Source organism: Rhinolophus hipposideros (assembly GCF_964194185.1).
Source record: "Rhinolophus hipposideros genome assembly, chromosome: X".
In the NCBI taxonomy this organism is placed as follows: Eukaryota; Metazoa; Chordata; class Mammalia; order Chiroptera; family Rhinolophidae; genus Rhinolophus; species Rhinolophus hipposideros.
The window spans coordinates 56,386,976-56,410,561 of NC_138046.1; the positions used below are offsets into that span (position 1 = coordinate 56,386,976).

The window sequence follows — 23,586 nt, forward strand, 5'->3', positions numbered from 1 at the left end:
TTCATCAAATGCTTTTTCTGTATCTATTGATATGAACATGTGATTTTTATTTTTCATTTTGTTAATGTGGTGTATCACATTAATTGATTTGCGGATGTTGAACCACCCTTGCATACCAGGGATGAATCCCACTTGACCATGGTGTATGATCTTTTTAATGTATTGCTGAATTCTGTTCGCTAATATTTGGTTGACGATTTTTGCATCTATGTTCATTAGAGATATTGGCTTGTAGTTTTCTTTTTTTTTTTTTTTGGTGTCTTTGTCTGATTTTGGGATCAGGGTGATAGTGGCTTCGTAAAAAGTGTTTGGGAGTCTTCCATCATTCTGGATTTTTTGGAAGAGCTTGAGGAGAATAGGTGATAATTCTTTTTTGAACGTTTTGTAAAATTCACTTGTAAAGCCATCTGGTCCAGGGCTTTTGTTTGTTGGGGGATTGTTGATTATTGATTCAATTTCCCTGATGGTAATCAGTCTATTCAGGTTCTCTGTTTCTTCTTGAGTTAGCCTTGGAAGATTGTACGCCTCTAGAAAATTGTGCATTTCTTCCAGATTGTCAAATTTGTTGGCATATAGTGGCTCATCGTAGTTCTTAAAATTTTTTGTATTTCGGCGGTGTCTGTTGTCACTTCTCTTTCGTTTCTGATTTTATTAATTTGGGTCCTCTCTCTCTTTTTTTTAATGAGTCTGGCTAAAGGTTTGTCAATTTTGTTTATCTTCTCTAAGAACTAACTCTTGGATTCAGTGATCTTCTGTATAGTTTTTCTGGTTTCTATTTCATTTATTTCTGCTCTGATCTTTATTATCTCCTTCCTTGTGCTCCCTTTGGGCTTATTTTGCTGTTCTTTTTCCAGATCCCTTAAGTGTGAAGATAAACTGTTGATTAGTGACATTTCTTATTTCTTTGGGTAGGCCTGCAATGCTATGAATTTCCCTCTTAGGACTGCTTTCGCGGCATCCCATAGATTTTGGATCATTGTGCTTTCATTTTCGTTTGTCTCGAGATATCTTTTGATTTCTTCCTTCATCTCCTGCTTGACCCATTCATTATTTAGTAATAAGTTATTCAGCCTCCATGAATTGGTGTCTCTTCCAGTTTTTCTCCTTAAGTTCATCTCTAATATCATAGTACTATGATCAGAGAAGACAATTGGTATGATTTCAATTTTCTTAAATTCATCAAGACTTGTTTTTTGTCCTAACTTATGGTCTATCTTGGAAAATGTTCCATGTGCGCTTGAGAAAAATGTGCATTTTGCAGCATTGGGGTGAAATGCTCTGAAAATATCGATTAAATCCAAGTGGTCCAATGTATCATTTAAAGCTGTTGTTTCCATATTGATTTTCTGTCTGGAAAACCTGTCCCTTGTTCTCAGAGGTGTGTTGAAGTCCTGTACTGTGATAGTGTTACTGTTGATGTCTGTCTTTATGTCAGTCAGTACCTGTTTTATATATTTAGGTGCTTCTATGGTTGGTGCATAGATGTTTACTAGGGTTTGTCCTCTTGTCGGATTGATCCCTTTATTATTATATAATGCCCATCTTTATCGTTTAATATGTTCTTCATTTCAAAGTCTATTTTTTCAGATACAAGTATTGCAACTCCAGCTTTTTCTCATTTCCATTTGCATGAAATATGTTACTCCAACCCTTCACTTTCAGCCTGTGTGTGTCTTTTGAACTGAGGTGAGTGTCTTGTATACAGCATATACAAGGGTCTTGCTTTCTTATCCACTCAGCCACCCTATGTCTCTTGATTGGAGCATTTAATCCATTTACATTTAAAGTGATTATTGATAGGTACATAGTTATTGCCATTTTTTAATTTGTAGTTAGATTGTTTTCATCTTTCTTCTATTTACAGAAGTCCTTTTAGTATTTCTTGCAATGCTGGCTTGGTGGTAATAAATTATTTTAGCGTATTCTTTTCTGGGAAGTTGTGTATCTCTCCATCAACTTTAAATGGTAGCCTTCCTGGATAAAGCAATCGAGGTTGTAGGCCTTTGTTTTCTATGACTTTGAGTAACTCCTGGCACTCCCTCCTGGCCTTCAATGTTTCTGTAGAAAAGTCATTTGATAGGTTTCTGGGAGTTCCCTTGCATGTAACCCTCTGTCTTTCTCTTGCTGCTTTTAGGATTCTCTCTTTGTCTTTAAGCTTTGCCATTTTAACTATAATGTGTCTTGGTGTGGACCTGTTTGGATTTATCCTGGTTTTAATGCTCTGCACTTCCTGGGCTTATGTATTGGTTTCCTTCATCAGGTTAGGGAAGTTTTTGGACATTATTACTTCAAATATGTTCTCCCTTGCTTCCTCTCTTCACCTTCTGGTATTCCTGTGATGTTCATGTTGTTGCACTTGATGTTATCCCAGAGGTCTCTTAAACCATCTTCATTGTTTTTTGTTATTTTTCCTTTCTGTTGTTCTGTTTGGGTGATCTCTGCTAACTTGTCTTCTAATTCGCTGATTCGATCCTCTGCTTCATCTAACCTGCTTGTAATTCCTTCAAGTGAGTTCTTAATTTTGGTAATTGTGTTTTTTAGTTCTAACTGGTTTTTCGTTAATATTTCTACATCCTTCTTTATGTCTTCTCTAAGCTCCTTAAACATTCTTATCACCAGTGTTCTGAACTCTGTCTCTGATAGGTTGGTTACCTCTGCTTCATTTGGTTCCAGTTGTAGAGGTTTCTTCTCTTCTTTTATTTGGGACATGTTTGTTTGTTTCCCCATTCTAGCTGACTCTCTATGTTTGGTTTGATGTGTTAGGTAGATTCCCTAGAGTTCTTAGTTCTTGCTGGGTTATCTTATGTAGTATGTGTCCTTTATATTTGACTTGCACTACTTCATTCTTCTCCTCTGCGTATTCTCCAAAGGTGACTCTTGTGTTGTGTATATTGTCCTATTAAAAAAGATCTTTAATTGCTTTTTGCTTGTGAGTAGGTGGGGTTAACTCCCAGGCTGACTAGTTGTGAGACTTGGCTCTGCCCACTTTGTGTTGTTCTGCTGTGTGAGGATTGACCCCTTAAATGTGGTTTGGCCTCTATGGGCTCTTGTGCCTGTAGAGAATTCCCTCTGGGTGTGTGACTTGTAGATCAAAACCGGTGGTACTCTGATTTGGTCTGGAGTTGGCCTCTGGATATGTTGAATCTTGTGCTTCTTAAGCTGGGCCCTGGTAGGGCAATTTTAGAACAAAGCAAATCACCAAGCACAAGAACAACAACAACAACAAAGAAAAAAAATCAAATACAGTCACATGTAAAAATACCCAATAACCCCCACTCAACACAGGTAAAGATATCAAAGATATAAAGACAAAGCAAAACAAAGCAAAACAAAAAGCAGCGCAGGTCTTGGCTTAAGCCCACCAAGTAATCTCCAGGTTGTCCTCTACTGTAGGCAAGAGTCCCCTGTCAGGCAGAACCAGTCACCTTGTGCGGAGAGTGACTTTGGGACTGTAGATTTAAATGCGTGGGGCTGGGGGATCTGGATGATAGTTTTTACAAAGTCAGTGCAGTTTCTGACCTTGCCTGCACATATACACACTGAGAATAGTAACACCAGTCCTGTGTCCAGTACTCGTGAGTCTTAGGACACTTCTTCCGTGTGTGTGTGTGTGTGTGTGTGTGTGTGTGTGTGTGGCGGGCGGGAGATTTCTAAGCTTCTGAAAGCAGGGAGCTGGGTCTGCTGCTTACTGCTGATCTCTGGGAGTGCCTCCACAGTTGTACTTGCCGCACCCTAGGCAGGTCAGAAAGGGTGGGGGCTGGGGATGGAGGGGTCTTCTCTCTCCCAGCCCAGCCACTTCACACTCTTCCCCCAGGCCAGAAAAGGTGGTGGCTGGGTGTGGAGGAGTCTCTTCTCTCCTAGCCCAGCCAAAATCACACTCTTCCCAGCCTCTTCAGAGCTGCCAGCCAGTCTTCCCATAGCCTGAGCACTATGGCCCCTCAGTAATCTAACACTACTCCTCAGTTCAGGGGCCAGCTTAAGTCTCTGGAAGGGCGGGGGTAGGATTGGAAGAGCGGGAGGAGGTGCCCAGGTTAGGAGTCTGTGTTCTTTGTCCACCCTAGGGCCCACCAAGCTGTCCCCCCTCCTCCGTGGGAGCGATCACCTTTGGGATGCTGGGAAAGAGCCGACCTCCTGGCTTTTGTGTTCTCTGTTCCGCCTTGGGGTCCCGTGCTTCCTGCCGTCCATGTTACTGCCGCCGCCACTGCCACCACCGCAGCCGCGCCGCTGTGGCCGCTGCCGGCCGCGATTCCAACGTGGGACCGCGCATTTCCACTCTGCTCCCTTCCTTCTTCCCCTGCTCGCCTAATTTTCACACCTTCAAGTAATTCTTCCACGAATCTCTTAGCTATTCTGTGTGATGAGCAAAGAGTTCTTTGATGGGTTATATGTCCCGTTTGTAATAAGATCCGGAGGAGAACTCAAAGTGCTGCCCGCTGCCGCCATTCCTATCGATTTTTTTTTTTTTTTGTCTTAAAGAAGTCCCTCTAACATTCCTTGTAATATTCGTTTGGTGGTGATGAACTCCTTTTGCTTTTTCTTGTCTGGGAAGCTCTTTATCTGTCCTCCGATTTTAAGTGCTAACCTTGCTGGGTAGAGTAATTTTAGTTGTAGGTCCTTTCTTTTCGTCACTTTGACTATTTCCTGCCAATCCCTTCTGCCCTGCAAAGTTTCTGTTGAGAAATCATGTGACAGTTTTATGGGAGCTTATGTAGGTAACTAACTGCTTTCTCTCACTGCTTTTAAGATTCTTTCTTTGCCTTTAATCTTTGGCATTTTAATTACGATGTGTCTTGGTGTTGGCCTCTGTGCGTTCATCTTGTTTGGGACTCTCTGCACTTTCTAGGCTTGTATGTTTATATCCTTCACCAGGTTAGGGAAGTTTTCCGTCATTATTTCTTCAAATAAGTTTTCAGTTCTTTGGTCTCTCTCTTCTCCTTCTGGTACCCCTATGATGTAAATGTTGGTACACTTGATATTGTCCCAGAGGCCCCTTAAACTGTCGTCATTTTTTTGGATTCTGTTTTCTTTTTGCTGTACTGATTGGGTGTTTTCTGCTACCTTATCTTCCAAATCACTGATTCTATCCTCTGCTTCATCTAATCTACTGTTGATCCTTTCTGATACCTTCTTTAATTCAGTTATTCTTTTTTTGGGGGGAATATTGGGGAACATTGGGGAACAGTGTGTTTCTCCAGGGCCCATCAGCTCCAAGTCATTGTCCTCAATCTAGTTGTGGAGGGCGCAGCTCAGCTCCAAGTCCAGTCACCGTTTGCAATCTTTAGTTGCAGGGAGCACAGCCCACCATCCCATGCAGGAATTGAACCAGCAACATTGTTGTTCAGAGCTGGCGCTCTAACCAACTGAGCCATTCAGTTGTCCCCCCATCCCCCGGCAGCTCAGCAGCAGCTCATTGTCTTCAATTTAGTTGTTGAGGGCACAGCTCACTGGCCCATGTGGGAATTGAACTAGCAACCCTGTTAGAGCTTGTGCTCTAACAACTGAGCCATCCGGCCGCCCTAGTTATTGTATTCTTTATTTCTGACTGGTTCATTTTTATGTTTCCTATCTCTGTGTTGAAGTTCTCCCTAACATCACTGAGCATCCTAATAGTCAGTGTTTTGAACTCTGCATATGGTAGACTGCTTGTCTCTATTTTATTTAGTTCTTTTTCTGGAGCTTTGTTCTGTCCTTTCACTTGGGACATGTTTTTTTGTCACCCCATTTTGGCTGCCTCCTGTGTTTTTTTCTATGTGTTAGGTAGGGATGCTATATCTCCAGAACTTAATAGAGTGGTCTTATGTAGTAAGTGTCCTGTGGGGCCTAGTGTTGCAGTCTCCCTGACTTGGGTGCTCCAGGTGTGTCCCTTATATGTATCGTGTGTGCTCTTCTGTTGTAGTTGAGCCTTGGTTGCTGTTTGCATGTTGCTGGGAGGGATTAACCCTCGGACTGATTGATTGTGAAAACTGGCTGTGACTACAGTGGAAGATCTGTGGTGCAGGGGCTGCCCCTACAGAGTAGGATTTGCTTCAGGAGGGCTCTGGTGCCTGCCTAGTCTGCCCTTTGGGTGTGTCGTCCTTGGAGACAGCTGGATAATGTTTTGGCTTGGTCCAAAGCTGGCCACCAGGCGTGCCATCCCAGGGCCTTTTGGGTAGAAACCTTCTTCAGGCCAACTTCAGCCATAGCCTGTGCCCTGCCCAGGGCAACCTGGCATGAACCATAAAGCAGTTCGCAGATGGCTGCCATCCCCGCTGGGCTTGGAGGTGCCTTGAGAGGCCAAGCCTTGAACCGAGGTTGGCTGCTGGTAGTTCCAGGCTTGGGGCTGCTCAGCAAGAGTTATGGCACATGCTGAACCCAGATGCTGCTTGTTTGGGTTTTGGGAACCTTTGAGAGATTTTAGGAAAGTCCACAGCATGAGCCAAGACTGGCCTTTTATATGGAAAAACCACTGGTAGTGGCTTGAGTATGCCCGAAAGTTGGGTGTGGCAGGGTCTCAGGAAATCACCAGGGGTGGGTGAATGAACAGTGTTAGGTAGGTTGATAGAGACTCAAATATGGTGCCTGCCTGCCTCTGCATACCGGGAGGTGGGACTGCTCAACAAAGAAACAATGGATTCTGCCAGCACTTCTCTTTGGGAGAATGCTGCCCCTCCAGCCCTCTCCCTAAAGCCAGACTACTCCTGTATGTCCCTGGCACATTTCTTGTTATTTCCCAGGTGCTAGAGTTAAGAGCGAGTGAGTCTATCAGCAAGTAAGTCCATGTGTGGTCCCTTTAAGAGAGATGCCTGGGAGTCCAGCAGCCCTCTGTCTAACTCAGCCACAATCTCTGCTGGTTTTTACAGCCAGAAATTATGGGGACTTCTCTTCCGGACACTAGTGTTTTGGGCTGGGGAACCTGGTATGAGTCTGGGACTGCTCTTTTCTTGGGAGGGGTGTATGTCCACAGCCGAGATATCCCTCCTGACAATGGTCATATGTGGATGTGGGACCAGCCTGTTCTGCATCTCTACCCCCCCACCAGTCTCGAGGTGGCTTCTTCTTTATGTCCTTAGTTGTAGGTCTTTGGTTCAGCTAGATTTCAAGCGATTCTGAATGATGATTTTTCTGTAGTTTAATTGTAATTTTCATGTGGTCACGAGAAGAGGCAAGCACATTGTTTACCTACTGTGTCATCTTGACTGTAAATCTTGACTTCTTTTTCAAAATATTTTTCCTAATAATCACATTAATCCATACTTTTTGTGCAGAATTTTGAAATTGCAAGGAAGTGTAAAGAAATAGAAAAAGGATTATACTGCCACCAAGAGTCAATTATGGGACTGGGTCTCAGGTGAGCCAAGTAAAGCAACTGACTTTGGGGGTAAAATTTAAGGGATGCAGTAATCAAGGTAAATTTTTAATGTAATTTTTTTCAGAAGTCAAAATTAGTACAAAAATCCATGATAAATAAAATATGTAGGTTTTTGGAAAGGTAAGATGCACTCCTACACTTGCTAAACCCTGCCTCATTCACCTTAGTGTAATCCTAGCCCTGGTTCTAATAAAATTTTATTTATAAAAGTAGGAAACCAGGCTGTAGTTTTCCAATTTGATTTTCTGAAATACTGCATCAAAGTATTTGTCTTGATTACTGAGTTTTTTTGCACCCTCTTAAATTTTGTACCCAAAGCGAATGCCTCTTGCTTCACTTCAGTTCTGGCCCTGGTCAACTATTTTGATTTTTGAAATGTCATTTTCTTCTTTCAAACCACATAGAGATATTCTGTCACTATATGTGTGTGTATACGTACATGTATGTATATATACCATCCCTCTCTCTTTTTTAACAAGTAGAAACAGACTGTAAACCCTGTTCTGCACCAGGCTTTTCACTTAAAGTACAGATGATATGACTGGATAAAATAAGTGAAATTTAAAAGTAAATGAGTTGAGCTTTCAAGACAATGAGCTAAAAAAAAAAAAAAGAACAATAAACCTAAAGGACTCAGAAGGAAGAAATCCATAGCATTAAAAAAATCCAGAAATTTGTGAACTACAAAACAAAAAGCCTGTAGACTTGACAAATAAACAGGAATACATTATAGGAGGAATAAAATAAAATAGATAAATAAACCTAATTAAGAATATAAAGGAATAAAACATTAAAATATAAAGTCTTAAATGAGAAAAAGAGGATAACTACAAATATGAAGACTTTTAAAAAATGATTAAAAAATACTTTATACAACTCCCTTGCAATACATTTGAAAACTTAGATGGGTGATTTCCTGGGAAAATGCAAATGGCTAATATTAATTCCAAAAGAGCTCCAAAAGACAAAGTAAACTTAAGTAAACTGGTAACCGTGGAGAAAAATTGAAAAAGTTGTTAAAGAGCTTTTTCTACCCAGAATAATAGAATGAGGTCAATTTGTTTTCAGAATCTTACTTTCTTGTCTATTCTTGTACTTTTAGTCTTCCATTTGTACTTTATTTTATTTTTATTATAGTGTTTAAAATGTTTTTGATTAATGATAAAGGTGGCACCTCAAATCAGTGGTAAAAAGATGGACCATTCAATAAATGGTGATGAACAACTGGATAGCCATGGTGAAAAGAAAAAAAGAGTTAGATGTGTATCTCATACTGTTTGCCAAGATATGTTATAAAGGAGTCAGAAACTTAAATGTAAAAAGGGAAAACCATAAATCATAGAATTTCTTTATAATCTTAAAGTGCAGAATCCCTTTCTAACTGAAAATTTAGAAGCCATGTAATAAAAGTTTGTTAAATTTAGCTACATAAAAAGTAACTTCTCCCTTTATTACATCACGCACAGAAATTAATTCAAAATGGATCATAGAACTAAATGTGTAAGAGCTAAAACATAGGAATAAATCATTGTAACCTTGGGTTAAGCAAAGCTTTCTTAGATATGACATCAAAAAAACAAATAACAAATAAAAATAAATAAGTGTGTGTGTGTAATCGGACATCATCAAAGTTTTAAACAACCTTTTGTGCTGCAAATGATACCATTAAGAAAATGAAAAGACACCCCACAGAATGGGAGAAAATATTTGCAAATCATTTATCTGATAAGGGTTTCCAGAAGCCAGACACAAAAGCGTATATATTGTATGATTCAATTTATAGGAAACGTGCAGACTCGGAAGATCTCTAGACACAGAAAGTAAACGTGCAGTTGCTTAGGTCAGAGGATGGGAGTTTGGGGAGAAATAGGGTGCATAATATCCTCTTAGGTGAATGAAAATATTCCAAAATTGATTGTTGTGATAGATGCACAATTCTTTGTACTAAAAACCAATGAACTCTATAAATGGGTGAACTGTATGATATGTGAATTACATCTCAGTAAAACAGTTTAAAAATTAGTAACTTGCGTGATAAAAAGCACCAAAAGCAAAGACAGGAGACAACATAAAAAAAAAAAAAGGGGCCGGCCTGGTGGCTCAGGCGGTTAGAGCTCCTAACTCCGAAGGCTACCGGTTCGATTCCCACATGGGCCAGTGGGCTCTCAAAAAAAAAAACCTGGAAAAAATTGCAGTTCATATCACATACAGACTTTTTTCCGTAATTTACAACAGATTCCTGGAAATCAATAAAAAAGGAAAAACAGCTCAAAAGAAAAATGAACAGAAGATCCAAAAAGAATATATTATAAATGTGTGTATGAACCATGAACGTATGCTCAGTCTATTCCCTATAATGGAAATGCAAATTAAAAGTACACTGAGATACCCGTTTTACATGTCAGATTGGCAAAAGTTCAAAAGTTTTTTGTTTTTGTTTTTTAAATTAAAGTTTATTGCGGTGACAATTGTTAGTAAAGTTACATAGATTTCAGGTATACAATTCTGTAGTACATTATCTACATCTCACATTGTGTGTTCACCACCCAGAGTCAGTTCTCTTTCCATCACCATATAGTAGACCCCGTTTACCCCTCTTCTAGAACACCCCTCCCCCAAAAGATCGAAAGTTTGATAATGCACTGTTAGCAATACTATGGGAAAACATGAATTCTAAAAAATTACTGCTCGGAGTGTAAATTGGTACTATCCCTATAGAGGGTAATTTAGCAATACAGTTTAAAATTATAAGTATGTATATACCTTTTGATTTAGTAATTTCATTCCTGAGGCTTTATCCTACAAATAGTCTGACACACATGTAAAGTAACATAGATACAAAGTTATTTATTGCGGTATTGTAATAGTAGTGAAATATCCTAACAGTCCATCACTGGGGAGTTGGTTAGATCAATTATGCTGCATCCATACAATGTAATACTGTGGGGCTTTAAAAAAAAAACACACGAAGATGGTCTCTGTGTACTGATATGGAAAGATCTCTAAAGTATGTTATTTTTTAATAACAGCTTTATTGAGATATAATTCACACATCATAAAATTCATCCATTTAAAGTGTACATTTCAGTGGTTATTGGTATGTTCTCAGGTTTGTACAACCATCACCCCATCTAATTCCAGAACATTTTCATCACTTCAAAAAGAAACCCTGCTCCTTTCACCAGTCACTCCCCAATTTTCCCTAACCTCCTGGGGAAACCACTAATCTACATTCTGTCTCTATGGATTTGCTAGTCTGAATATTTCATACAAATGAAGTTATACAATATGTGGTTATTTGCATCTGGCTGCTTTCATTTAGCATGATGTTTGTAAGGTTCATCCATGCTGTAACATGTATCAGTACTTCATTCCTTTTTATGGATGAATAATACTCCATTGCATGGATGGACCACATTTTATTCATTTGTCAGTTGATGGACATTTGGGTTATTTCTGCCTTTTGGCTCTTATGAGTAATGCTTCTATGAACATTTGTGTGCAAGTGTTGCATGGACATGTGTTTTCATTTCTCTTGGGTAGATACCTATGTGTGTAATTGCTAGCTCATATGATAACTTTATATTAACCTTTTGAGGAACTGCCAGACTGTTTTCCAAAGCAGCTGTCCCATTTTACATTCCCACTAGCAGTGTATGAGCGTTCCAATTTCTACACATCTTCACCAGCTCTTGTTATTGTCTGTCTTTTTTTATTATATCCATCCTAGTGGGTGAGAAGTAGTATCTCCTTGTGGTTTTCATTTGCATGTCCCTAATGGCTTATGATGCTGAACATCTTTTCATGTGCTTATTGGCCATTTGTATATCTTCTTTGGAGAAATGTCTATTCAGATCCTTTGCCCATTTTTATGGGTTGTTTCCTTATTATTATTTCTTAAGATTTCTTTATATATTCTATATACAATTCCATTATCAAATACATAATTTTTAAAAGTTTTCTTTTATTCTCTGGGTTCTCTGTTCATTTTCTTGACTGTGTCCTTTGAAGCCCAAGAGTATTTAATTTTGAAGATGTCCAGACTATATTTTCTTTCGTAGCTTGTGATTTTGGTTCTAAGATATGTTACCAAGTGAAAATAACAAGGTGTGCAGAATTGTTTAACAGTAAACTGTCTTTATATAAAAGGACAAAGGAGGAGGAGAAGTATATAGATTTTTATTTGCTTGTATATGCATAAAGAAACTGGTAAGTTATATAAGAAACTGACAATAGTAGTTATTTATTCTGGGGGAGAACTGCAGAGATGGGAATCACTTCACCATATACCTTTTTATGTTATTGCATTTTCGAATAAAATGAAAATATGCATTATACAAAACAAGTTTTAAAATGCAATGATTAAGAGTAAACCTAGAATTCTGCTAACACTCCTACTGAGTAAAACAATAGACATAGCCTCAAAAAGACAAGAAATATTTATTTTGAAAAAAACAGTATGTGCATATGGTAGAAAAAATTCAAACAATACAAAAGCGTATGCCGAGAATAATGAGTCTCTTTTTTACTCCTGACCCCTAGTCCTTCAGATGTCACCACTCTTACCAGTTTTTTGGGTAGCCTACCAGAGATATTCTGTCACTATATGTGTGTGTATACGTACGTGTATGTATATATACCATCCCTCTCTCTTTTTTAACAAGTAGAAACAGACTATAAACTCTGTTCTGCACCAGGCTTTTCACTTAACAATAGATTTTGTAGATTGTTCTACAATAATGTAGAATCTGCATCAATATTTACAGGTCTACTTAATTTCTTAAATAGGCTATATAGTTTTAACTTGTGTAAACATGTCATTTAACTAGTCCCTTGCTAATGAATTTTAAGGTTGTTTCCAATCTAGTTAGCACAGTGTTGCAGTGAGTATCCTTGTGTATATGTCTTTGCAAGTATGTGCAATGTATATGTGATGAGTAAGTGTATGTGATAGTACATATATTAGATAAATCCCTGATGTGGAATTGTTGGGTTAAAGGATATATGCTGTTAACATTTTCATGTATTTTCTAACAGAGCTCTAGATTCAACTTACGAAAACTATCCTTTTGGGATTATAATCAGAAGTACACTGAATTTATTAATTTAGGGAGAATTGAACTCTTTACAGTATTTTTCCTCTCCAGGTATGTGATATGTCTCTTCAGTTACTCTAGTCTTATGTAATTCTCTAAAGCTCTCTCTCTATGCATACCGGGAGTGCCAAAAAATGCATACACATGACTTGTATTCATTTTTGTTATCGGTATATATTATTACAATTTTAATATAGTTTTTTCCTTTCTTAAAATGTGTATACATTTTTGGCACCCTCTGTGTGTGTGTGTGTGTGTGTGTGTGTGTCTTCTTAAGATTAATACAAGGTAGTGTAAAGTTTTTATTGCTATTATGAATGGGACATTTTTCATAACATTTCTAACTGGTTATTGCCAATTTTATGTCCAACTACTTTACTCTTTTATTAGTTTCATTTGTTTTCCAGTTGATTCTCTTGCGTTTTCTTGGTAGCTGGCCATATGATCACCGTATAAAAACAGTTTTCCTTCTTTCCTTCCAATACATTTTTTTTCCTTACTGCATTAGGTAAGAAAATGTTCCATTGTAGGAGTGATAGTGAAAATCTTGCCTTGTTTTTGACTTTTTTTACTTTTTAAAATCAATAGGCTTTCTTTTTAGAGCAGTCTTAGATTTGCAGAGAAACTAAGCAGAAAGTACACAGAGTTCCCACATGTTCTCCCCACTTTGCCCACAGTTCCCCCATTTTAAAATCTTGCATTGGTGTTGTACATTTCATAAAATTATATAAACCAATATTGATACATTATTGTTAACTAAAGTCCAAAGTTTACCTTACAGTTCACTTTTTAAATTTAAATTTATTGGGATAACATTGGTTAAACATAAAAGCAACAAATGAACACATAAAACAAACTTGTTCCTTATTTTAATGGGACAGTGCTATTTAAACTATTGAGTGTTAGCCAGGGAAATAACTCTTCTGCTTTGTTTGTTTGACTGTAAATTGGTACAACCTTTTCCAGAACAGTTTAGTGGTATGTATCTTAGGGTCTTAAAAAAATACAAGTCCTTCAAATTAGCAGTTCCACTACGTAACTCAAAATGTGTGCAAAGATATAACTATAAGTATATCTTATATACTTTTTGAAGTAGCTGAAAAAAGTTAGAAACAGCTTAAATTTCCAACAGCAAGGAATCAGATAACTAAACTGTGTTCAATTGACTTAATGAAGTACCATATAGCCAATAAAAGTGAGGTAGCACTACATGTAATATAGTGGAGAGATGCTTGTTATGTATTATTAACTGAAGAAACATATTGTAAAGCAGCATGTACAATATATACAGTGTGACTCCCTTTAAAAAAAGCAATTTAAATATACATATTTGGAAAGATACATCCTAAAACGTTAGCAGTGGTTATGCTTCTCTGAATGGTGAATTTATAGATGAATTGTTTTCATTTTTGCTTGACTGCCTTTGCAATAAGGGGGAAAAGTAATCAACTTTGAAAATTTTCAGTAGAGTCATTGAATTCAGCAATATTTATTAACTACCTATTGGGTGCAAATCATATAGAAAAGTATATGACTTGGTCCCCTCGCTAGATGCACCATCGAATCCCTACTCAGTGTTACACACTGGGAACACACAGATGAATAATAAGCAGTTTTTGCCTCATTTCTACCCTCAAAAAGATTACATTCCAGTGACAAAGATGGTTTAAAAAAACAGGTAATTACATTAAATATGATAAATACTGTTATAGAGAGAAACACAGGGGGTTATGGGAACAGAGAGGCAGGGCTTGAATTTTAAGAAATTGTGTTCCTGGAATTTCTCCTTGGCGTCTAGGACCCGACATTATGATCTGTTTCTACAGGCTGTGCTGTCCTCCAAACTCTGCTAAGAAGCCCCTGGGTGCGCCTTTCATCCTGAGCCAAGCGATGCCTGTGGACCTGTTCCCCTACCCCACACTGTGAGCTGCTGCTCCTCTTCATTCGCTAAGCAAGCCGCCTACAAGATGGCAGGCTCTTTGTAAGGCTGAAGTTTCAGTAACTTCCAGGTTTGGCATATTGCTGCATCGCAGACCCTGAGAGCATTATTGGAGGGAACCAATCTTTGGATTATGAGCAGGAAGAAAATAGTAGACCTATCTGAGGCAGATTTATAACCTTAGTTTTCATGTTCCCTTGCTCTCATGTGTGTTTGGTTGTGACCACTTCTTGGCCCTGGATATGGACTGTCCCTTTCTTTTGTTGTCAGCCTGTCATGGCTCCCTTGGTCCTAGTTTTTAGTTTTGTCTCCTTTGTCTGACTCTGCCTGTGGCGTGGTGACCACTGAGCTTTTCTCAGCAGCTGGTAATAATTTCACATTGACTCAGGCCTGTGTATTTATGCAGAGATTTTGTTAGATATGTTCTGCGTTCATGAGGTAGCTAAGGATTAGAACTAGAAACAAGTCTAATTTTTTTAAAAAAAAGTAGAGTAAGCTATGCCCTGATTGCAGGAAGACTGACTGCTTGAACTCAGTAGAGATTTATTCCTTTGGGTTTTCTAGATTTTGAGGTTTCTAGAATAACTTTCAAAAATGTAGTTACTCCTAGGAGCAACAGCACCAATTATCTCTCGCCTGTGGAGGGAGAATTGGTCTAGAAGAGACCCTATGGGCAAGGAGAGCTTCAAAGAAGAGACTGAATACCTGTAACTGTGCTGTGTAGTATGGAGGCAGAAAGTTCCAGAATCCCCTAACAATCCAGAATATAGTATAAAAAACTGGGTATTAAAACCAATATTCTCTAGTCCATGATTTCTTCAACTCTGGAGTTGTTCTTGGATACTTGCCCAACAATTTAGATTATGTTTTGAATCTTTTAACAGCCTAAGGAGGTGTAACTTAGCAAGCACTGTCTGATTTACAAAATGATATCAGGTCAACTAGGATTTTTAATTCTCATTCTCAATCCTAAGTACTTCTAGAGAAACCTCCTCAGAAAAATATGTCTATTAAAGCTACTATATAAATATCCATTTAAAAATACTAGAAGGAAATAATCTAAAGTATAGAGGTATTGATTTATGATAGCCATATAAGTTTTATTTACATTTCCCTATATTTCATTTTATGTAATGGGATTATATTATTTTATAACTTAAAAAAATTAACTGCAAAGTGACTTTCATTTTCTCCTCCTTTGTTCCTTGTATTTGTAAATGGCAATACCATCTATTACTTACCTAAGCCGGGAACCAGAGTTATCTTCCTCATTCTTGTATCCAACTGCCTACAAGGTAGATTCCCCCTAGATGTATTCTGGGTACTCCCAACTCAGCATATTTCATGTTGAATGCTTCACATCTTTCCCCCAAATCTATTCTTGCTCCTATATTCTCAATGTTGATGAATACACCAATCTACTCAGTCACTCAAGCCAGAAGCCTGGGAATTCTGAGTCCTTCTCCTCTACCCCTGCCCCCATGCAGTGTATCACTGAGTCTCCATCCCTGCAGTCACCATCCTTTCTCACTGGATTCTTACTGAAAATGCCATCTTCCCACTGCTGCTGCTGTATCCACTCTTGCCCTCATCCATTTCATTCTCTCCAGCCAGAGTGTGTTTTCTAAAATTCCAATCTCATTGTGTTTCTCCAATGCTTAAAATCTGTCTGTCATTGGCTTGTTACTGGGTTTTGAAAAAAGTCCCAAATTCTTGATGCAGCCTCAAACTCCCTTCATAATCTGGGCAGCCTCCTTCCTCTGTGCACATTAAGTTTCTTTCCCCCCAAAAGACAATGTTTCCCCCCATTCTGGTCCTTTTCACATTTGGTTTTCTCAGCTTAGAATATGCTATTTACTTTCATTTATTTTTAAGATTTTTACTAAAAAGGTAACTAACATACAATATTATATTAGTTTCAGGTGCACACAATAGTTATTCAACACTTACATACCTAAAGAAGTGATCGCCATGATAAGTCCAGCAACCATCTGATACCGTACCATGCTATCACAATGTTATTGACTGTATTCCCCATGCTGTATGTTACATCCCCGTGACTTACTTGTTTTATACCTGAAAATTTGGACCTGTTATTTCCCTTCAGCATTTCCCCCCTTTTTAAATTTTTCAATTGCAGGTGACATTCAGTATTATATTAATTTCAGGTGTACAGCATAATGGTTAGACATTTATAAAATTTAAGAAGTGATCCCCCTGACTAGTCTGGTACCCACCTGGCACTATACATAATTATTTCCATATTATTGACTGTATACCCTATGCTTTACCTTATATCCCAATGACTATTTTGTAACTACCAATTCGTACTTCTTAATCCCTTCCTGTTTTTTCACTGCACATCTAAATGCCCTGCCATCTGGCAACCATCAAAATGTTTTCTGTATTTATGAGCTTGTTACTGTTTTCTTTGTTTATTTTCTTCTTTAGAGTCCACATATAAGTGAAATCACATTGTATCTGACTTTGTCTGACTCTGCACTAAGCACAATACCCTCCAGGTCCATCCATGCCACCCCAGATGGCAAGAACCCATTCCTTTCCATGGCCGAGCAATATTCCATTGTATATATGTACCCCCTCCTCTTTATCGATTCATCCATTGATGAGCACCAAGGCTGCCTCCACATCTTGGCCATTGTAAACAATGCTGCGATGAACATATGGATGTACATGTCCCCTCAAAGCAGCGGTTTGGGTTTCTTCAGATAACTACCCTGAAGTGGGATTGCTGGGTTTTTCATTGTCTCTTCTTATAGCCTTTGTTTTAAAGTCCATTTTGTCTGATATAAGTATTGCTAACCCAACTGTTATTTTTTATTTTTTTATTTCTATTTAACCCAACTGTTATTTTTTATTTTTTTATTTCTATTTTAATGAAATATCTTTTTCCATCCCTTTACTTTCTGTCTGTGTGTGTCTTTCAATCTGAAGTGAGTCTCTTGTAAGCAGTATATGTGTTTTATTTTCTATTCATTCAGCCCTCCTATGCCTTTTTTTTTTTACTTTTTTAATCTATTTTTTAATTTATTAGTTTCAGGTGTACAAGACAAGGTAATACTTAGACGTTCATCACTTATATCCCTCACACTGTGGACCCCCCTCCCCCCATCCACTATCCCTCCAACCTCGCACCGAGACATCACATTATATATATAAAATTATAGTTGGCATTCATTATTGTTTAGCTTCTGGTGTACAGTGCCATGGTTAGGCATCTACAGTATCTCTGAGGTGGTCTCCCAAATGGGACACATGTCCATCGGGTACCCTACAAAATGTTTACAACATTATTGATTACGTTCCCCAAATTAATTTTCAAAAACCCTTAGGCCATCTTGTGGTTACCAACTGTTTCCTAATCCCTTCACCTTCCCCCTTATCACCACCCCCCCCCCCGCCCATCTAACAGCTCTCGGTTTTTTCTTTGTGTCCCCAAAACTGTTTCTGATTAGTTCATTCACTTATTCTTTTCTTTAGATTCCGCATATAAGTGAGATCATATGGTACTTGTCTTTCTCTTTCTGACTTATTTCACTTAACATAATGTTCTCTAGATTCATCCATGTTGTTGCAAATGGTAAGATTTCTTTCTTCTTTACGGCTGCGTAATACTCCATTGTATAAATGTACCACAGTTTCTTAATCCAGTCATCTACCGATGGGCATTTCGGTTGTTTCCATGTCTTGGCTATTGTGTATAGTGCTGCAATAAACATAGCGGTGCATAAAGATTTTTGAATTGGAGTTTTGGATTTCTCCAGATAGATGCCTAGGAGTGGAATTACTGGATCACAGGGTAGTTCCATTTTCAGATTTTTGAGATACCTCCATACTTTTTTCCATAGTGGCTGCACCAGTCTGCAATCGCACTAACAGTGCACAAGCGTTCCCTTTTCTCCACATCAGCGCCAGCATTTGTTGTTTGTTGATTTACTGATGATAGCCATTTTTACTTGGGTGAGGTGGTATCTCATTGTGGTTTTCATTTGCATTTCTCTGATGGCTAGTGAGGTTGAGCATTTCTTCATATGTCTGTTTCCCTTCTGTATGTCCTTTTTAGAAAAATGTCTCCTCAAGTCCTCTGCCCATTTTTTAATTGGGTTGTTTGTTTTTTTGGAGTTGAGTTGAGTGAGTTTTTTATAGATTTGTGATATTAATCCCTTATCGGATATATCATTGGCAAATATCCTTTCCCATTCAGTAGGATCCCTTTTTGTTTTATTGATGGTTTCCTTTGCTGTGAAAAAAAAAAACTTTTTAGTTTGATGTAATCCCACATGTTTATTTTTTCTCTTACTTCCCTCGTGCGAGGAGATATATCAGTAACAATCTTACTCCAGGTAATGTCTATGAAGTTTCTTCCTATATTTTCTTCTAGATATTTTATGGTTTCAGATCTTACATTTAAGTCTTTAAGACATTTTGAATTTATTTTTGGATATGGTGTAAGGAGGTGGTCCAGGTTCATTTTCTTGCATGTGTCTGTCCAGGTTTCCCAACACCACTTATTGAACAGACTGTCTTTACCCCATCGTACATTCTTGCTTCAATAGTCGTAGATTAGATGGGCATATAGGCATGGATTTATTTCTGGACTCTCTATTCTGTTCCATTGATCTATGTGTCTATTTTTATGCCAGTACCATGCTGTTTTGATTACTGTAGCCTTGTAGTGTAGTTTGAAGTCAGGTATCGTTATACCTCCCACTTTGTTCTTATTTCTCAAGATTGCTGAGGCTCTCCAGGGTCTTTTATGGTCCCATATAAATTGTAGGATTATATGTTCAATTTCTGTGAAAAACATCATTGGTAGTTTGATAGGAATTGCGTTGAATATGTATATTGTCTTAGGCAGTATGGACATTTTAACTATATTAATTCTTCCTATCCATGAGCATGGAATGTGTTTCCATCTCTTTATGTCTTCTTTCATTTCTTTCTTCAGTGTCTTATAATTTTCTGAGTACAGATCTTTTACTTCTTTGGTTAGGCAGGGACTACCTGATAGTAGCTACAAATCTGTAGTTTTTCATTGCCTGTGCTAAACCTGGAGGTGCGTGGGAGAGACCACACTGTGAACCAAGGATGGCTGCCACCAGTACTGGGCCTGGGTTAGCTCCACAAAAGGCCAGGATACCCCAAGGTCTGCTGCCACCTGTCAGCTCCCTTAAGGTTCAGCCACTGATAAAGCCTCCCGCGGTACATAAGTTGGGTGAAATAGGGTCTCAGGGAGTCACCAGAGTGGGAAGAGTTGTATTCATTAGGTCATGTAGATTCTGGTTTGGTGCTAGTCCTGAGCCTGAAGCCACTTAGCACAAGTCTCAGAGCATACCGAGGCCAGTCACTGCCTGCCTTGGGCCCACGGCCTTTGATAGTTTTCCAAGAAAGAGTGAAATGCTTATGGGGCTGGCAGCGAGTCAAAAAAGTGCCTCCAGCATTGAGGGAGCTGGGTGGGGTGGGGTCCCAGCAAAGCTCACCAGACCAATTCAGATTCAGATTTGTCCATGTCAGGGAGGGGCTCAACACAGGAAAGATGGCACCTCCTGCCAGCTGCATGGGAAAAGGACCCCACACAGAGAACATGGTGACTGTCCTCCAACCCTCACCATGAAACCACACATCTCATTCAGTCCTCTTTATGCCTCTGACACACCCCAAGTCACTGTCCCAGGAGCCCAGGGTGAGTGCCTGCAAGTGAGTGAGTCTGTGTGCAGGCCCTGGGTTTCCTGCAGCCTTCCATTTCACCCAGGTGATTAGAATCCCCACTGTTTTTCACAGCCAGCTGTTGTGGGGGTGCCATTCCCTGGAACCAGTTTCTGGTCTGGGGAGCCTGGTGTGGAGCTCCTCCAGGGAGGAGAGGACCTCCGTGTCTGAGATATCCCTCCTGATTGTCAACCGCCACGTGGAGCTTTGGGGCCAGCCCATTTCACATCTCCTCCCTTCCTACCAGTCTCGACGTGGTTTCTTCTTTATATCCTTAGTTGTAAAATTTATGATCAGCTAGATTTCAGACGGTTCTCCAGGTTGATTCTTCTATAATTTAGTTGTAATTTTAATGTGTTTATGTAAGGAAGCAAGCAGTGTTTAATCTACTCTGCCATCTTGGATCCTTTAGAATATGCTTTTCCTTACCTCTTCTAGCTAACTCTACGCATCTTTCTTTTTTTAACTTAGATATTCCCCAAGGAATAGCTACTAAATAAATATAAGATTGGCTATGGATAATCAGCTTCCTGATAATTCTGTTAGTGCTATAGCTTGTAAGTCAGATGGTTTTAGAATCATGCTTCCATCATTTTGTTTTTGGCTGTCAACAGTGACATTTAATGTGCATATTTCCATATGAATTATTACACTGTTAGCTAGTTGATACAGACAAGTCTTCTAAGTATTCCTTGCTTTTCTCTATTTTTGAAATGAAACAACACATTTACAAATCAATACAAAATCCAAACAGAATTAAATCACTTATTTAAGCTGTCAGAAAACTTCATGTCAAATTACAATATTGCATACCTGAAATTTACATAATGGTATAAACCAGGGTTACCTCAATTAAAAAAGGAAGGAAGGAAAGGAGAGAGGGAGGGAGGGAGGAAGGGAGGGAGGGAGGAAGGAAGGAAGGAAGGAAGGAAGGAAAGGAAGGAAAGGAAGGAAAGGAAGGAAAAAGGAAGGAAAAAGGAAGGAAAAAGGAAGGAAAAGGAAGGAAAAGGAAGGAAGGAAGAAGGAAGGAAGAAGGAAGGAAGGAAGGAAGGAAGGAAGGAAGGAAGAAAGAAAGAAAGCAAGAAAGAAAGCAAGAAAGCAAGCAAGAAAGCAAGCAAGAAAGCAAGCAAGAAAGCAAGAAAGAAAGCGAGCGAAAGAAAGAAAGAAAGAAAGAAAGAAAGAAAGAAAGAAAGAAAGAAAGAAAGAAAGAAAGAAAGAAAGAAAGAAAGAAAGAAAGAAAGAAAGAAAGAAAGAAAGAAAGAAAGAAAGAAAGAAAGAAAGAAAGAAAGAAAGAAAGAAAGAAAGAAAAGAAAGAAAGAAAGAAAGAAAGAAAGAAAGAAAGAAAGAAAGAAAGAAAGAAAGAAAGAAAGAAAGAGAAAGAAAGAAAGAAAGAAAGAAAGAAAGAAAGAAAGAAAGAAAGAAAGAAAGAAAGAAAGAAAGAAAGAAAGAAAGAAAGAAAGAAAGAAAGAAAGAAAGAAAGAAAGAAAGAAAGAAAGAAAGAAAAAGAAAGAAAGAAAGAAAGAAAGAAAGAAAGAAAGAAAGAAAGAAAGAAAGAAAGAAAGAAAAAAGAAAGAAAGAAAGAAAGAAAGAAAGAAAGAAAGAAAGAAAGAAAGAAAGAAAGAAAGAAAGAAAGAAAGAAAAGAAAGAAAGAAAGAAAGAAAGAAAGAAAGAAAGAAAGAAAGAAAGAAAGAAAGAAAGAAAGAAAGAAAGAAAGAAAGAAAGAAAGAAAGAAAGAAAGAAAGAAAGAAAGAAAGAAAGAAAGAAAGAAAGAAAGAAAGAAAGAAAGAAAGAAAGAAAGAAAGAAAGAAAGAAAGAAGAAAGAAAGAAAGAAAGAAAGAAAGAAAGAAAGAAAGAAAGAAAGAAAGAAAGAAAGAAAGAAAGAAAGAAAGAAAGAAAGAAAGAAAGAAAGAAAGAAAGAAAGAAAGAAAGAAAGAAAGAAAGAAAGAAAGAAAGAAAGAAAGAAAGAAAAAAGAAAGAAAGAAAGAAAGAAAGAAAGAAAGAAAGAAGAAAGAAAGAAAGAAATTTACCATAAAACAGGAAAATCTCTCTTTGGACTCGTTTTAATACTGTATGGCAAAAGGCCTGTTGTCTTTGTTCCCAGTTTTTTTTTGTTGTTGTTGTTTTTGTCAAATATTTGAAAGTTTCATTTATTCATTCATTCGAGTTCTGCCATGTGCTAGAAAATATTCTATCAGCATGGGGATAGAATAGTAAACATGATTGATTTCTAATTCTTGTGGAGCTTACATCTAGTGGGCAAAACAGTGATTTGCTCTGGGTAGATCCACTGTAGGAATAGAACAAATGAATAAAAGACATTGGAGATAAATTTCAAATGGATACGAGGAAAAACTTTAAAGTGTTAGAATTGATAAAATGTGATGAACAATTTGATCAACACCCTTGGAAGGTGGTAAGAACTTGGACCTCCCAATCAGTTGAACAGAGAGGTTAATTGTGTGGGCTTTGGTTAGAATCCCAACTCTACCTTAACCTCTCTGGTCTTCCATTGTTTCATGTGTTAAATACGGCTAATAATATACCGCACATGGTTTTATAAGGATTAAATGAGTTAATTTGTGTAAAGATCTTAGAAGAGTATCTGTAGCAAATGATAAGCACTGCATAAGTATTAACTAGTATTTATTTTTAACAATTTTTTTATTTTGAATAAATTTTAAATCTATTGAAAAGTTGCGAAAACAGTATAATGAACATTATATACTCTTTACCCAAATTTCCCCGTTGTTAATATTTACATATTTGCTTTATTTCTTTCTCAGAGTGACTTGTTTGTTTCTTTGTTGCTGGACCATCTGAGTATTCATTGCAGCTTCATCCCTACATACTTCACCCATATATACTTCTATATATAATTCCTTGAGAATGAGGTACTCCCATAATTAAATTATTATTCTCATGAAATTTAATGTTGATACAATCCTATTTTCTAATAGGTGCTCCATAAGAAGTTTATGCCAATAATCTCAATAATGCCATTTGACTTTTTATTTATTTATTTATTTACTTAAATTATTGGGGTGACAATTGTTAGTGAAATTACATAGATTTCAGGTGTACAATTCTGTATCACATCATCTATAAATCCCATTGTGTGTTCACCACCCAGAGTCAGTTCTCCTTCCATCACCATATATTTGATCCCCCTTATGCTCATCTCCCTCCCCGCACCCCCCCTTACCCTCTGGTAACCACTAAACTTTTGTCTGTGTCTATGAGTTCCTGTTTCTCATTTGTTTGTCTTGTTCTTTTGTTGTTTTTGGTTTATATACCACATTTCAGTGAAATCATAGGGTTCTCTGCTTTTTCTGTCTGACTTATTTCACTTAGCATTATACTCTCAAGATAAATCCATGTTGTCAATAACATTCCTATATAATCTTTCCTTACCGCCAAATAGCATTCCATTGTGTATATATAACACAACTTCTTTATCCATTCATCTATCGAAGGAC

At 37.8% G+C, this 23,586-nt stretch overlaps 1 protein-coding gene across 1 annotated transcript in view; it reads left to right on the forward strand.

Annotated features, from left to right (window-relative positions):
- TRMT2B (tRNA methyltransferase 2 homolog B) overlaps positions 1-14,395 on the forward strand; it is a gene marked incomplete at both ends in the record, with an annotated part of 64,998 nt that extends 50,603 nt beyond the window's left edge. The window contains 2 exon segments of the mRNA XM_081043019.1: positions 14,271-14,354; positions 14,356-14,395. Of these exon segments, the coding sequence (XP_080899145.1) occupies positions 14,271-14,354; positions 14,356-14,395 (124 nt within the window).
- Between the last annotated feature and the right edge of the window lie 9,191 nt (positions 14,396-23,586).